The sequence below is a fragment of the Betta splendens genome, chromosome 2, assembly GCF_900634795.4.
Source record: "Betta splendens chromosome 2, fBetSpl5.4, whole genome shotgun sequence".
Classification (NCBI taxonomy): Eukaryota; Metazoa; Chordata; class Actinopteri; order Anabantiformes; family Osphronemidae; genus Betta; species Betta splendens.
The window spans coordinates 25828217-25844241 of NC_040882.2; the positions used below are offsets into that span (position 1 = coordinate 25828217).

Sequence of the window (16025 nt, forward strand, 5' to 3'; positions counted from 1 at the left end):
AAATAGAAAAGGCAACAGTAGCAGCAGAGCAACAGATAAGTCCGTTTTAGTTTATTTGTTGACAACAAACAAGAAAAACATGATTAACAAGAAAACTGTTGGCATGACACACTTTTTACAGACAGAAAAATAATTTATTCTGAAGCATCAAACCAGAAGCACACATACATCACAGTCGCGGTGAAATATAGGTCTTTGTGTAAATTTGGTGTATAGCGACAGGGAAGCATGGCCGGTTAGCTCAGTTGGTTAGAGCGTGGTGCTAATAACGCCAAGGTCGCGGGTTCGATCCCCGTACGGGCCAATTACTGTTTTTGTTTTGTGAAATGTTATTTTAAGTCTTATTTCATTTAATAGGTTTTTAGTACTATATCAATTGTTTATCCCGTCAACAAAAATTAGATATTAAACCCGTTCTTCCATTGCGTGGTTTTGACCTGCTGAGACACAATGCCTTCATCATCTTTAAACTACTAGATGATTATACATGATAAGTTATAAATAAAAAGTGCTTTAGTGCCGCTCCACCCATTGTCCACAACAAAATATCTGTATTATTTTAGGTTCAAAATGCTCTCGAACCACTGGAGTTTCCTGCATATATCATCTTCAGTGCAGAGCTCGATCCTGTGCTTGACCAGCTTTGACAGCTCCTTGTAAAAGCTCACGGCCCACTGGGTTTCCAGGCAGTGGACCGACACGTTGCACACTTTGTGCAGAACCTTCACTAGCTTCTCGTTGCTGCTGACCTCACACCGTTTGAGGACCCAGGTGCCCCAGTCTCCCCACATGTCGCTGTCCGTGAAGCTCACAGTAATGTTTTGTTGGGTGCACAAGGACTCTGTGTCAGTCAGGTTGTTCCATATGGCTCTGTTTGGAGAGGGAACCAATGAAACGTTAAAAACACTTGAAATATAGTTTATAAATTTTGCTGATCAAGCTCAGTCATACTCACACAACTTTTTTCAGTGAGATCAAGTCCTTGAGTGACTGCAGACCTTTGTTGGTCACGTGGTTTCCCTCCATCCTTTACAAAGAAACATAGATACATGGGAGTTAGTTGATCCCTAGTTTATTTCCAGTGGAAAAAAAACAAACAGAACAAATACAAAAGAAACAAACAAAAGTCAGTCACCATAAGTCTTCAAGCTTATTCTTCATTCGTATGGCAGTGGACATAACCAAGAGTTCATCGTCACCAACATTTGACCATCCAATGCTGAAAGGGGACAACATTGTTATTATTATTATTATTATTATTATTATTATTATTATTATTATTATTATTATTATTATTATTATTATTATTATTATTATTATTATTATTATTATTATTATTATTATTATTATTATTATTATTATTATTATCGTCATCATAACAATCATAATAATAATAGACAACTTACCCTAGTTGGGTTAAGTTTTCAGACTCTCGCAGAACATCAGCGACGACTTGAACTGAGTCCATAGTGAGGTTGTTTTCTCCGAGCCTGAAAATCAGAAAAGACTAGGTCAGCGACAGTCACAGCACATATCACCTGCAGAGATTGGAAAAATCAGACAAAAACTCCACATTTAACTAAACTTACCAAAGACGCTCACATCTCAGCAGCAGGGGCTGGAGGTCACTCAGTGCCTCGCAGCTTATTCCAGTCCCCGTCAGATCCAGCTCTGAGATTTTACCCATTGAGAGGTTCAGGAAATACTTAATGGCATTATAATCCATCTGAGCGAGCGTTTCGTCGCTCACGTTAATCCTGAGCATGGCTGGTTGCACAGCGTCTACTAAGGAGGGGTTCTGTTGCTCAAAGAGGCAGTGTAGATGGTTGAGGATGTGGGCCCCGTTGTCACACAGCATCGTAAGCTCTCGGCTGATCTTCTGGACGTAGGCGTCCACCTTGTCTCTGCTGCAGCACAGCCCCACCTGCCTCGACAGGAGGCCGATGTTGCGTTCGGACAGGATCCCAGACAGGAAGCGGTTGAAAAGGTCCAAATGCCCACTGCTTGTGTGCTTCTCAGGGCTCTCCGTGTGCTTCAGTGCGTCGGGCAAAGGGTGATCAGTCACTGCACAGTACAAAGCAGCAAAGAACTCCTGGACCGTGAGGTGCGCGAAGGAGTAGACGTCCTCCGTGCAGCCGGGCTCCTGTGCGACCGTCTTGTCCAGGAAGGTGCTCACGAGGCCGCATCCCTCCAGCGCCGCCACGTCTGGGTCGCTGCTGTAGAACAGGGTCTGATGCTCCATCAGCTTCTGGAAGGCCAGTCGACCCAGCTTCAGCACTGTGTCCGACAGCTGCCCCGCGGCGCCCGGACCCGGCGCCGGACCGGCTCCAGCTCTAGCCTGAGTGTGAGAGCGAAGCAAGGCCACGAGGTACTGCACGTAGATATCGGTCATGGTCTTGGGAACGTCTTTGCCGAGATTCGTGCTCTCTTTGAGGATACAGCACACGATGTGGCAGAATGCAGGGATGTAGCACAGCGTCAGCATCAGTTCATTTGACGATACGACGGCGAACATCCTGCCGGCGAGGCCGCTGTCCTGGAAGTAACGCAGGAAGAAGTCTTGCACCTCGTCCAAGGAGAAGCCGGTGATGAGCACGAAGCGGTCGACGCAGCCCACGGGGATGTGGTTTATCGCTGCCGGTCGACTGGTGAGCACGACGGACGCGTTGGGGAGCAGCTCACCCAGCATCAGACTCCCGATGACCTCAACCAGCTCCGCGTCCTCATCCGGCTCAGTCACAAACACGTCCAAGTCACAGCTCCTGTAGTGTCTGAATTCATCGAAGCCGTCCAAGATGATCAGCAGCTTCTTATCGTTTGCCAAAATGTGATCCAGCTCCTTAGCAAGGTGTCTGTTCTTACGCAGGACCAGCTGCTGGAAGCTCGTGGGTTTGTCGATCAGGTTCAGGTCTCTGAAAGACATGTGGATCACGAAATCAAACGCCGGATGTCCTCGGTTTCTGCCAAAATCAAACAGCATCTTCTGGACCAGAATGGTTTTGCCGATACCGGCCACGCCGGTCACCAGAACCTTCCTGACCGGATGCTTTCCGCTTGGGCCTGAAAAGAGCTGGGCCGGTGTGATTTTCCTGTGCGCGGCCGAGTTCTGCTGCAGAGACAGCCGCCTTTGTCCGAACGTCAGCACCTCGTGTCTTTTGAGCTCCAGGCCCTGGTGTCCCTCCACAAGCAGAAGGTTGACGTAATGTTCAGAAAAGAGGAGTTTCTCTCCGTGCCGACTGTTGCAGGAGAGCATGCTCTCACTCCTGCGCCTCAGGATGTCTCTGTGCTTCTGCTTCACATTGTTGTAGTCTAAAAACACGGGATTAGGATATTGTGATATAGACTCACATACAGTAACTCTACTGGAAAAGCAACAATAATGTTTATGGGTTGATTTCATACCCACAGAAGGAGCCTGATGCGCGTTGCCCTCTTTAATGTGCACCTCGGACTCCTGCTGATGATGACGGATGACGGAGAGAAAAATCCTGGCTGCTTCTTCGCCTTTGCACCCCAGGATATCCAACACCTTTCGTACTCTGGCCCGGGGCCCCAGCCGACACAACACCTCCTCACGGTCATCACGAGTGAACACTTCCTGACTCACCATGATCTCTAGCAGAGAGTCAATCCTCCCTTCCAGGTCGTCCACGAGGGAAACACGCGAAAGCCTAATTGCTGTCAAAGAAGAATTACAACCATCCGCTTCCACCATTACTAATCTGAACTAATCCCAGCATGAACCTGAAAAGTCCAGTTATAATCAGCCGAATTTGCCACTGCAGTGTCAAGGTTCATCACTCAGAAGGAGTTGACGTTAGGAGCGATCCTGTGTAAATACAGTAGTAGTACACGAACAGCATGTTTTAAAAAGCGAAAAAGGAAGTGCTTTCGTTTAAGAAGTGTCTTCAGTCTCTACTTCTTGGTTTTCTGGTTCGGGCTGTTTCAAAACTTCCCGTTGCACAAGCATGTGTGAAATACACAGTAGGTGTGGCCGACGCGCTGCGGAAGGTGATGATTAATGGTATGGTAATGGCAAGAGCTTTTTTTCTTAAAGGAACAACATCAAAAACAAATTACAAAAGGAATGTATAGTTGTTTTATTTAATGAGAAACCAGGGTTGAGCAGAGATCATCACAAGTCACCAGCAGAGGGTCCCCATTGCATGCACAACACTATCAGCTGTAGGAAGTCACAAGTCAAATGCGACCTTTACATTATTTACAAAAATATGAACAGGAACACACATTCAAATAAATAAGAAAACGATAAGACAATTATCTACATAAGTTAAGAGTAGAGTTAATAATAAAAAAAAATAATAATAATCACACCTCAAAGAAAAAGACAGAGTCTCCTGCTAAGGTAGCTCATGCTCGACAGTGAAGCATTTTAAAACCCAGGACATACTGTAACTGCAAAAAGTGCAAAACCCACTACAAAATGTAAATATGGTACAATAATTAGTCCCCAACTGTCTTAAATTAGAACCAAACTCGACACGCAGACACACATATTTCACAAACACACATATTTTGTGTTCAGCCAGAACTGAAATTTGTCCAAGGCTGGAGACGTAACTTGGTTTTAGTTCCTCAAATGGTAATTTGTGACAGACAGGATAAAAAAGTCAGGGACAATTACACTGACCTTACTCATCTACTGTAATCTCCCAAAGTGGTTATAGCGACATATTAATTAACAAGGAAAATCAGAGTAAAAGAGAAAACTAAATATATGGACACTGGTACAATTCACAAACTAAAAGAAAACAAAAAAACCACAAGTCATTTTGTAAACAAAGACTTGGGTGAGTTGAGTGCAAACATAAGTGTCTTTTTCCAAAATATTGACTCGCTTCCGTCAAACCCCTCCATTAGTGCAAGCCTTGCAAAACATTGTGATTCGCTCAAATCTGTGTCTATCCTTATGTCTTCTCACCTTAAACCCCCTGAACAATGACTGCGGTCGACACCAAACGGGCCAGAACGCTCGCACACATCACAACGGCTCTCAGATTACTGGACCTGTGTCACTTTCTGATCTTTGCTACCAGTTTCAGACTAAATGGATGAAGCTACAGTATCTACACCACTGTTGACTCAAATTATGTCTTTAAGGAAATCCCTGAAACTCACTGACGGGTCTGGTTCCCCTTCATAAAAACACACAGTTTCTAGTCTCTATTTCTTACAATAGAAATATGTTTGCATAATTTAGGAACGCTGAACTTCAGACTAAAAATAAAAACAAAGTAAAGCTGAGATTCCATAAAATTCTGTCACAATATTTTCAACTGATACACAGCATCTTTGGGGAAAAGTCACAGCCACTACAGCTTATGGTCGTCCAAACATTCCTCTACACTCGGGTCTCCTCATCCGAACCCATCCTTGGCTTCAGGATGGGTCACAGACCGTTTAGGTCTGTGTTGGCACAGTCTTGGAAGCATCCAGGTTTCCTCCAGCCTCCTCACGACGCGGCCTCAGGTGTTCCGGCAGGAATGGCAGCAGCGGCTCTTGAACTGGGGCAGAGGGCAGAGCTCCAGCTCTCGAACCTTCTCGCAGTACCTGGTGCTGTCTCGACACTCCCCTGCTGGAAGGAGCAGAAGCCAAGTTCACACCTCCACGGACTGTTTGTGAGACAGCGGCCACCGCCACCGCTCCGCCGGGGCTCACCTCTGCCGCAGGGCGCGACGTTGCAGCGCTGCCAGCTGGGCGGCCGGGCTCTCCACATGCACTGGTGCTCCCGCGAGGCCCTGCCGGTGTGGCGGTGCGCGCAGGTCACCAGGCGCGACTGGAAGCCGTGGCGCCCACAGGTGGCGGTGCACTGCGTCCACTGGCCCACGCGCCACTGGAGGGCACAGGCCTCTGTGGAGCAGTTCCTGAGAGCGCTGGGCCTGCGGAGCGGAGTCAGATGACAGGCTGTGGACGGTGAAGCTTGTTCTCATGCTATGATGTAGACAGGCTAAATGTACCTGTGGAGCCCGCTGCACATCCTGTAGGGCACTTTGGTTCCATTTGTGTCTTGACAGTAAACGTGCCGGTGCTGCGTGGCCGTGCTGGGGCCCACACACTGACCATGGCACTGGAACAGGACAGTGGGTCAGAGTACAAGCAGGTTCTACTCTTTACAGTAGGTTTCAAATGACAAGAACAAGCTTTTATTTTATCCCCTCAAACTAAAATGTGAAAGGGTAAAAGTATATTCTGAGTGATTTCCCATCAAAATCAATCCCTGGACTGTCTCTTAACACATGAGGAATTATTAGAAGAGCACTTCTCCTTTGACTAACAGGGAAAACAGAACAAAGCTGCAAAGTGAAAACTCAGCTCGTTCACTGCCCAACGATTCCCACGTGACGCCCGCATCCATGTAGCACTGGTGTCGAGTCATGTGTTTGTGCTCCATTACAGGAAGACTCACTTCTCCCCAGGAGGTGCTACCCCATCGGGCACAGGGCACGAGGCTGCACCGCCGGGTGTCCGAGGGTCTCCGGCCGGTGCCCAGGCACAGCCGGCTCGCTACCTCTGCAGACCGGCCCCCAGGCCCCCGAAAGCAGCGCACGCTCCTGGTCTGAGAGCCTCCTCCACATGTGGCTGAACAGGTCGACCACGGATCTGTTTGCCACCTGGTTCACCACAGAACAATTCATTAATGATACCTCCTTGAACATTGAGTGTTTGGACCGAAAATAAGTGTTTCAGTGTTTAAACACTTGATGATGGGAGGATGGGCTTCAGGAGAATCCCACCCAAACTGATCAGAATTAACGTGTAGCTCAAACGGATTAAGGGGAAGTACCTGAGGGCGCAGGCCTGTCCATAGCACAGCTCAGCTGCCTCACTGCCATTAGTCCTCTCGGGGCAAATAAGGCCGTTTGCTACCACCCCACTGCCTTGGTCACAGTTTCTTCCTTTGCTCCCTGAAAATGCAATACATGATTTGTTTGCTTCTGAAACAGCTCCTGGACGTCTGTCTCAGACCATAAGGTTTGGTTTGTTCTGGGTTTTATAGGTTTAATACCAAGGAGCTCAACATCAAAGTAATACTTAGACAATCATTAGCTTAAACTAGCTTAAGCTAATGCAGGCTAAGCTAACACTGCGTTGGTTAGCGTCACCTGCGACCTGCAGCCACGATGAAAGGGATGCGGATCCAAAACGGTTCCTGGCGGTGCAGGTGTACAAACCCTCGTCCGCTTTGCTTGGAACCCAAATCCTCAGCGAACCGCTGGGTAACAGGCCCACCCTGTCCACACAAAGACACAATGACCACTGAATCTGAAGTAGTAGAAGACATGGAGCGGGTCAAACGGACTCTGTTGACGCTGTAGGGACAAAGGTTCCAACCTCCTGTTAAAGAGCAGCTCTTTTCCGTTCTTTGTCCAGGTCAGTGATGGTTCAGGATTCCCCAGCGCCTCACACCTCAGCTCTAAACTAGCCACTGGTTTCTCCAGCAAAGCCGGCAGCCCAACGTGAACGAGCATTTCGGACGGCGGCGCCGCTCCAACCTTTCTGTGCTGGATTATTACTGGGCTTCGTGGCCCAAAGCCGTGGGCTTTAACACCTGGTTTATGCAGCGCTGGTCCTCGCGTGGCCGATTCCGCAGCCTCTGGAGGATGGAGCGTGGACTCGTTGCTCTCCCCCTGTGTCACAGTGAGCTCGCTGAGCAGCTGGGCGATCAGCTGTTCTCCCCGTTGTCCTTCAGAGAGGCTGTGGACAATCTGGTCCAGTCTGTGGGCATCAGCAGCGAGGACTAGCGGCGAGGAAAGCCCTCCGCCCGCGCTCTCACCCTCCAGGGTTGACATGTTGTTTTTACCGACCTGTGGCTCAGCGATAATATCTTTTCCATTTTGGACAAAGTCTCTGAGTTCAAGCAAACGCTCAACTATGTGGTCATATTGGTTGAAGAGGACGGAAGCCACGTCTGCCGTCCCAGCGTTTGCTTGTCCGCCGGAGCGGAGCCGTGACTCTGGAACAGAGAGTTTCTGCTTGCTGCCAATGACGTGTAAGGCCAGATGTTCCCTAGCGCGCCCTGCGACACACGTGTAGACCCCAGCATCGGATGCGTGGAGCTGCTGAATCTTCACATATCCAAGCGGTGTGGTGGAGACGTGTGGGAGGCTGAGGGGCTTGCCCTCCTTCAACCAGCGGATGTGGACCTTTCGGAAATGGCGAGTGGGGCATCGAAGGACGACGGTTGTCCAGGGCAGGAGGTAAGCGTAGCCTCCCACCACCAACTGTAACTTCTTGCCCTTTTTCCATTGGATGGAAACCTTCCTCTGGGCCAGTATGACGGGATCAGGCTTGACTGAGTCTAAGGCAAAAACACAAGACGTGCAGTAAAACGCTGAATATCAAAGGGTCAATCATTAACTTGAAGCCAAACATGGAGCGTCTTACTGTCACAGGGCCTCAGATAGCATGGGTGGATTCTGCTGGGCTGTGCCTTCAGGGAACAGTTTTTAGGATCCAAAGTTTGAGCTTCCCCTCGTTTTCTGCAGACTGACTGAAGCCTCTGAATTCCATTTCCACAGCTCACCGAGCACTAGACAAATAAATAATGAGCAAATGAGCAAATGATCAAATGGTTGCTGTTTTAGACGCGCAGCCTGGTCACCAGTGGAGTGTTCACCTGGGACCAGCCGGTGATGACCCACTGGGGTGGGCACTCGTGTGTTGCGCAGGGCTGCTGCTTTGCGGGGCTCTTTGAGGGGCAGAAGGTGTCGGGCAGCTCCAGGACGCTGCCGTCGGCCAGACGCTGCTTGCACAGGACCCGCCTCCTTTGAACCCCGCCTTCGCAGCTCTGGGAGCACTGCAGAGACAGCAGTACAGAGTAATGAGCAACTGCAGCCCAGCGTTCAGTGGAGTCCAGACACGTCACTACCTGCTCCCAGTCCAGCGTGTGCCACGCAGGGGGGCAGTCGAACCGGTTGCAGGCCTGGACAGGACTGGGTTTGGGATGGCGGCAGTCCTCGGGCCTCAGAGGCTCCGTCTGGTTGCTGTCTCGCGAGGGTCGATGCGTACAGGCCACGGTACGAGTCCTCAGACCAACCCCACAGGTAGCGGAGCATGAACTCCACTCGCCTGTCTCCCACCTGGTAATGGAGTTTGACTCATTAAAGCGTGTCAGGTTCAACTGAACTTCAGACATTCAGAGAACATTTGAGCAAACAAATGGGAAGACTGGCTTTTAAGTTGTTAATCCTACTGTAGCTGCTTTCATCTCCTTATTCTGTGTGTACATGGAGCCCATCATGCAGCCTATGAAGGGGCACAGTCAGGAGGAGGTAACAAGGTGTGCTTAGTGTTTCTTTCTTAATCCCGTGAGAGGACACTCACAGCTTCATGAATGTGTAATTTCATGAAAGTGGAATTCTTTCGTGTACACTGGTGAAACGAAGGGAGTGATTCATGGGGCTAGATCCTGGCAAAGATAAATTAAACATCCCACTGAAATCACTGATATTTAAGAAATCCCTGCGGCTTTAGTCCCTGACTCATATGGACTAATATTCGTGTTTTTATAGCATGTAGTACACGGCATCAAAGTTGCACTGGCATTTTGATTCCAGTCTTAAAAATGATGTGGCATGTGTCTACGTAGCCTCCCTGCCTTTAAAGGCATCTAAAAGCTTTGGCTTCCACTAAGTTGGCAGCAGCTTCACTTTTTTGCTTGACAGATTAGGTGATATTTCAAAACTATTCATATTTACTCAAGGGTCCAGGGACTGAAAAGAATTGGAAATGAAGCTTGGTTCAGGACCGGTACTGTACTCAAAGCCAAATCTTATGGCTGCTTCCCTTCAGAGGCAACAGGATCCAAAGAGTGTAGCTTAATATGGGAAGGTGAGGGGGCCTCGGGGAGGGAGCCAAGGGCCAAAGGAAACAAGCCCAATACAGTGTTTGTTGTGCCTAAAAACAAGACTCAAGGCCTGGAAAAACAGGCCCAGGCAGCCTCCAAGCCTCTGGGCTTTCGGAGCAGGGTGTGAGTGGTGGAACACGGACCCTGCACAGGGTGTTAACTTGAAGCGTGTGGCCCACTGTGAAATCCACTCACCGTGTAGCCACAGACCGGTCGCGTTAAAGCACATGACGCTCTGTTGTTTGAGTTGGTATTTGAAAATTTTAAACTGTCTTCTGTCCATGAGACCTTCACGTCACGGCCTCACAGACGAGCCGCCGCTGACATCGGATCCTAATGTGTCTGTTTCTGACCGGGTTCTGCAAACTGTCCCACCTTCTTCATTTCCTGCCCCGGGCGACACAACCATCCGTCTCTGACATTGTCTTCAGCATCACCTGGACCCGAGTGACCTGAACGGACCCAGCTAGTTTAAGCAGAGAAGGATAATATAGGACCAGACGGATTCAAATCTGCGTCCAGCAAAACCAGTGATCAGCGGAGATGAACTGAGTCACCTAGTGTGATGTATGTTTTCAGTCTGCAAGCAGTTCCAGGTGACCCCAGGGTGCAGCAGGACGTCCAGCTTCACATAGCACATATTTATAGAGGCCGCAGCCAGACTGCAGTCCTGCTTTTAATTAATAACTCCTTCTTGAACGCGGCCAAGCCGTTATTACCGCATCCATCAATCTGTGAAGTCCATTCACTGTTAAGCACAAACCCCTTTAAAGGAGGCCTAAATGATAATGATGTGGCTGCAGGCACCTGGGCGGGCAGGCCTGCGTCTGGCAGTCCTGCAGGAGCTGCGGTGGGCGACGGGAGCTCACACACAGGCGCTGGTCCGCCGCCTCCCTCGTCTGCTTGTTCAGGCAGATGACCACGGCCTCCTGCACACCTGGGACGGATGAGCAGTCGCAAGGAACATCTATTATTCACAAAATACACATGCTCCGGTTTCATCTCATCATACATGGCAGAAAAGCAAACATGTTGTTCCTGTTAACCACGTTAGCGCGCTGCCACACATATGGAGCGCAGGCGCTGCAGGCGCACGAGCGGGAGGCAAGTCAAATATTAGGCCCCTCGCTGAAAGCAGCAAATGTGGCACCGGGAACATCAGAGGTCTGCGGCTGCCTGCTAAACGTCGCCTGAACTGTGGATAAACTCTAGAAGTGTGATGTCAGGTCACGTTAAAAGCAACATTAGCGCCAGTCTCCAAGTCTGCTTCTAATGCGGGGGACAATAACAGTGGAGCAGGCACTTCAAACGCCACAGTGTTGTGATGGTCCACAGGAGCACAGCCCTCAGCGTGAGCGTGGGACATCCGATACCGCTGTGTAATCATCCCTCAATGGAGCTTTGTTGGCTTTGGGTGAGCGCACACACTCAGACGCTGACAAAAGACTACACCCACGTACACAAATTGGGTAACGTACGACACCAAGAGGCGGCCGCTCGCCGTCCTGTGGGCTCGCAGGTTTAGACGAGGGGTTGGGAGATGAAAGTGGGCCTCGACGAACGCTGGCAGGATGTTTGGGAAGGTTGTCTGTGATGCATGCGGTGAGTGCGACCAGGGTTCAACTACTGAGCAGGTCTATGCAACGTCAAAGCAGATGCTGCACGGCTCCATTCATCTAGTGCCACTGAGTCTGTTAACGTTTTAATAGAGGGCACTCTAATGAGGGCAAGCGGCTCAGAGAAAATGATATGAACGGTGTTTGTAGAGAATGTAAGCAGCATAAAACCGTTTGGACGGCTCGTCCACTTATCAGCTAAGTGAGTGACAGCCCCGTTACAACGCCCTCAGGCATCGCTTTCCACAACCCTGACAGGCGTTCAGCGAGGCCGCTGGCTGGGAACAGCAGCTCTATGGACCAACTGGGTCAAAATGCAAGAAGGTCTCACGCACTAGTGAACAAAGAACTCAGTAGCTGGGTCAGGTCACAACATAAACGACAATTACTGTGTTACTACCAGTGACAAAGGCAGAGGCTCTGTTTCACTGCAATGGTCGCTTCTACCACTAGATGTGGCCAAACAGCAAACCGAGCTGTCCTCCGTTAGCATCCACTGTACTGTGGGTTATTCATCAGGTCGACTGCTGCTACCTCTTACTTTCCCGTTCTCGGTCCATACCTCCACCACAGCTCTCGGAGCACTCCGTGAACCCCTCGTACTCCCAGTCGTGCAGGTCCTCTCTCTCAGGCGTCTCCCCCTTCTTGCTTCCTCCCCCTTGGCCCGCCCCCGCGGAGCAGGGAGTGCGGTAGCAGGGCTGAGTGGCAGCGGGTTTGACGCCTTCGCACTCATCGTCAGGAAGGTCGGCCACCGTCTGCGAGAAGGACAGCAGCACTTGGCACTTGACGACCCGGCGCTGGCTTCCGGCGCCGCACGTCCGGCTGCACTGCTGCCAAGGGCCGGGGATGAAGCTGGAGAGGAGGAGCAGGTTGTTTGAGAAAGCACACAGGGGATGATTCATCACACGTTAATACAAACAGCACGCTGTTCATTCAGGAAGCGTCCATCACAGGCCTACGAGTGCTGGGCCTTTGATTTCTCCCTGTATTCCAGCAGTGTTGACTTAAAAGCTCTGTGGTCACAGGTTTTTAGCATTTCCCCTTCGTACAGACTTTACTCATTTGCTGCTAAGTTCATAAACTCTCTAAGTATTTATGAAACTGAGTCCTGCTGTGGTTAATTGAGCATCTGTAAAGCATTATGATCAGGCGTCCTTGGATAAATGGCTTTCACAGCACATCCTTCCCTGTCACAAAGAGCGGATCAGGAGAGGAAATACTTAATATGCTGAGGCCTGTCAAGGCTGGGTGGGACTGAACCCGGCGACTGAACTGTCGCCCCTTCAACAGCCTTGGGAACGTGCAAGAGAAACAATGAAAGTGGAAAGCGTGAGACGAAAGGCCTTTGGGTCTGAGCTGATCTCCAGGGTTAATTGACGCTCTCGGTGGGAGTCTAAGATTCTGGGCAATGTGCAAGAAAAGCCAACCGGCGAGAAGTGAAGCACAGCCCTCTGAAGGATCAAGGAGAGGAAATCCACATCACACTGTGTGTTCCAATATTTCCATTACTGTTCAATGATGGTGATTGAAGAGATCACCGAGCTTGTTTGATGTCAAGTCTTGCGGCCATTAAATACTCAAGACATTATTGCAACAGAAAGAGGACTCAGCATTTTGAACGTTATAGCCGATACTCCCTGAAGGCCCCGAGATATCCATCTTTTAAAAAACCATTATGGCCGCTCGCTCCAGAAGGCTTTGACTAGATACCGTTGGTGCCCCTAGTTTTAAACCCGCAAGTTGAACAGCTGGAGTTGGATCCTGTGGGTCGGAGGCCTCAGAACATGTAGGTCGATCAGTAGTTTGCTTCAGTGGTGACTCTAAACGGTCCCTGGTGACCCTCCAACCCAAGACCTGAGCCCAGATGTTCCGCTGAGTCCAGTGGGACAGGAGGTCCAGACACCTCCAGCACCAGCAGTCTGAACTGATGCTCCCGACCTCCTGCTGCTTCATAAGATGCCTCAATAAAGAGCTCATAATTACAGCACACTCAGCTTTTTATGAGTCTGTGTTCCAGACAAACAAATGAATCACTGGGAGTTCGACCTTGGAACGGTAACAACAAAGTCAACACGCAAACCCACAGAAATGTTTATCTTCATGCGCAGTTAAAGTACATCTGTGGTTTCAAAACAAGCCGAGTTCATTCAAGGAAGAAAACAACACATTTTAGTGTTATCTGCCAAAACCTGTTCTAATCATCGCAATTAACTTCCCATCAATGGAATTAGTTTATTTATTCACAGCAGTGGTGAGGAAAAAATGTTGGCTAAGTACTGCATCGTGTATGGTTTGATTTTTCATGCTGTTGTACTGAGGCGTAATGCCTGGCAGTCGAGGTGCAATAAGTCTGAGGCAGGAATTTCCCATTCACATCCGGAGCATGGACCCATATGTGAGGCAGACAGTGCTTTTGGCTTGTGCACGGCTGTATATTATAAACAGATATGTATGCGCTGTGTTGTCTGTTTTGATGCTTCTCTTTCCCCAAAAAAAGTCAAGGTAACAAATGTTTTGAACTAGAAACATGGTTACTGAAGAACAAACACAGCAAACGCTGGTCGGAATCCAGCCGCCGTCCATCTTCACAGGACAGTCGTTTCCACATCAGGAGCATCTGAGAGTTTGCTGATTTTCCCATCCGGCCTCATGTGCTGCCGTAAATAACCTGATGCCTGCTCAGATGCTGTGTAGACTAAATCTTTGAGCCCAGGTGCTAAAACAAGCCTTTGGAGTCCCATGGTTTAAGAAGCAGTGACAGTGTTTTACTTAAATAAGACCTAATGATGCACCTGTCTCCGACACAGTGAACACAGTGATTTGTGGGTACTCACGTTGGCTCCTCGGTCACTGAGACTTCCTCCTCCAGCTCGATGGCCTGTTTATGCCACACTGGTTTGGCCTCTACTGGGAGCGAATCTGGAGAGAAGCAGCCAGATGACACCAGGTTTGAACATGAACAGAAGTGTTTGACTGCAGTAGTAAAGGCCTGATGACGAACCGATGGACTTGTAGCAGGGCACGGTGACCAGACACTCTTCCTTGATGTGGGGTTTGGTGGTGGGGTTGCAGCCTCCGGTGTGGAGTCCTCTGTGATCGATGCATAACACCACTCTGTAGCGCAAACCCTGACCACAGGTCACCGTGCACTGTGGAACCAGAGCAGGCGTCTGTTAATGGCACAGTACTGTTTTACTGCCTGCAGCTCCTTCGTCTGACCTGCCACGAAACAGTAGGTGAACGTCTTTGAGGAGGTACTTTGTACAAGTTTGGCTGCTTGGGTTCGTTTGTGCCTGTTGAACTAGTGCAGCTAAGAATCTGCACGCTTACTGTACTGTTCATCTGCCAAATGAATGTGCTGAGCAGCACAATAAGCTTGATCCAAACGCACCACAGCACAGAGCACGGCTCATAATTAATGACCAGAGTTTGGTTGGTGTGTTCCAGAGCAGCGATGGTGAAGGACGCAGAAACGAACGAATCTGACTTCTTCCAACTCCTGAGGCCTAATGTGTAATGTTATGGCGGGCCACAGGCGTAACGGCCACAGAACTAATGAGGGTTAAGTCCATCTTTGTGGGGACCCAGTGAAAGCTGCCTACCGGGGACCACTCCTGTGCCAGCCATGTGGGGCAGTCGAAGGCGTTGCAGGGCTGCAGGATGGCGGCTTTGGGCGAGTACAGGCACTTCCACTCATCGGTGGGCGTGATGGTTCCCTGCATATCCTCTTCCACGCAGGAAACGGAGCGGCTCTGGATGCCGCCGCCGCAAGACAGGGAGCACGCGGTCCAGGGACTGCTCTCCCATCTGACAGCACACACAGTTACATCGAGTGACGTCAAACGTCAAATTTACTGTGGTCGCAGGCAGGAACTCACCGGGGCAGAGGGTGGTACAGGTCATAGGGCATGATTTGCTTGTAGCCGTCACTAAAAGGCATTAATTATGAAAAGGTTAACTATCAGACCCACAAAGTGCAGGTTTGGCATCAGATCGTTGCTACCTGGCCAGACAGGGCTCCATGTTGCACTCCTGCAGCTTGGGTTTAGGTTTGACATTCTCCGGGTAATAATGGCAGTACTGGTCCACGACCACCCGACCCGTCCGAAGGTCAAAGCACTCTGCAGAGGTCAGCTGGTACCCTGCAGGCAGAGAGAGGAGGCCTCAGCGTCCGCCTGAGCGCCGCGGGTGCAGCCGGCGCCTACTGTACCTCCACCACACGTCACAGAGCACGGGAAGAAGTCGGTCTCTCGCCAGCGGTGGACGATGGGCTGGTAGTAGATGTACTGGACCACGCTGTCCGCTCCACCGCTGAACTGCACCTACGGAGCGGAGAGCAGCGCCAGCACCAGGCCAGGACGCCCAGAGTCAGATCGTCAAACAGTAACACCACGGCCGACATGATTAATATTAGGATGAGGCAATAACACCTCCAACGTAAATAACCTCCTTCAGCATTCATTCACATTCACAGTTTTCAAGGCTTCTGGCAGATCTTCAAAATGATTTTCCATTTGTCCAAACACTGCAACAAGTGCTGG

The 16025-nt window shown here is 49.8% G+C and overlaps 2 protein-coding genes and 1 non-coding gene across 8 annotated transcripts in view; 1 reads left to right on the forward strand and 2 right to left on the reverse strand.

Annotated features, from left to right (window-relative positions):
• Positions 1 to 30: 30 nt before the first annotated feature.
• On the reverse strand, positions 31 to 3940 carry LOC114867994 (NLR family CARD domain-containing protein 3-like). 2 transcript variants are annotated; one of them, XM_029171238.3, is made up of 6 exons: positions 3403 to 3940; positions 1590 to 3309; positions 1407 to 1490; positions 1136 to 1219; positions 956 to 1027; positions 31 to 870 (listed from the first exon to the last, which is right to left on the reverse strand). In XM_029171238.3, the coding sequence occupies exons 1-6, from the start codon at positions 3713 to 3715 to the stop codon at positions 555 to 557; spliced, it is 2589 nt and encodes an 862-aa protein (XP_029027071.1). In that variant the 5' UTR covers positions 3716 to 3940; the 3' UTR covers positions 31 to 554. The 2 variants fall into 2 exon arrangements, with proteins under 2 accessions (XP_029027071.1, XP_055369395.1); XM_055513420.1 differs by having other exon boundaries at positions 3407 to 3540.
• On the forward strand, positions 231 to 304 carry trnai-aau (transfer RNA isoleucine (anticodon AAU)). The gene has a single exon. It is a non-coding gene; the product is annotated as a tRNA-Ile (tRNA).
• A 145-nt stretch (positions 3941 to 4085) lies between the features above and the next one.
• Positions 4086 to 16025, reverse strand: part of adamtsl3 (ADAMTS-like 3) — a 55345-nt gene continuing 43405 nt past the window's right edge. For 2 of the 5 annotated variants that reach the window (XM_029170799.3, XM_029170834.3), the window contains 18 exons: positions 15695 to 15806; positions 15488 to 15626; positions 15363 to 15413; positions 15087 to 15291; positions 14486 to 14633; positions 14319 to 14403; positions 12047 to 12336; positions 10676 to 10805; positions 8891 to 9101; positions 8639 to 8818; positions 8407 to 8551; positions 7354 to 8320; positions 7125 to 7252; positions 6806 to 6926; positions 6428 to 6632; positions 5979 to 6088; positions 5680 to 5900; positions 4086 to 5593 (listed from right to left, as the gene is read on the reverse strand). In XM_029170799.3, coding sequence (XP_029026632.1) covers positions 5487 to 5593; positions 5680 to 5900; positions 5979 to 6088; positions 6428 to 6632; positions 6806 to 6926; positions 7125 to 7252; positions 7354 to 8320; positions 8407 to 8551; positions 8639 to 8818; positions 8891 to 9101; positions 10676 to 10805; positions 12047 to 12336; positions 14319 to 14403; positions 14486 to 14633; positions 15087 to 15291; positions 15363 to 15413; positions 15488 to 15626; positions 15695 to 15806 — 3555 coding nt within the window. In that variant the 3' untranslated portion in view covers positions 4086 to 5486. Of the gene's footprint in view, positions 5597 to 5679; positions 5901 to 5978; positions 6089 to 6427; positions 6633 to 6805; positions 6927 to 7124; positions 7253 to 7353; positions 8321 to 8406; positions 8552 to 8638; positions 8819 to 8890; positions 9102 to 10675; positions 10806 to 12046; positions 12337 to 14314; positions 14404 to 14485; positions 14634 to 15086; positions 15292 to 15362; positions 15414 to 15487; positions 15627 to 15694; positions 15807 to 16025 lie in introns of those variants that run through there. The other 3 variants (XM_029170792.3, XM_029170810.3, XM_029170826.3) reach the window with 2 other exon arrangements.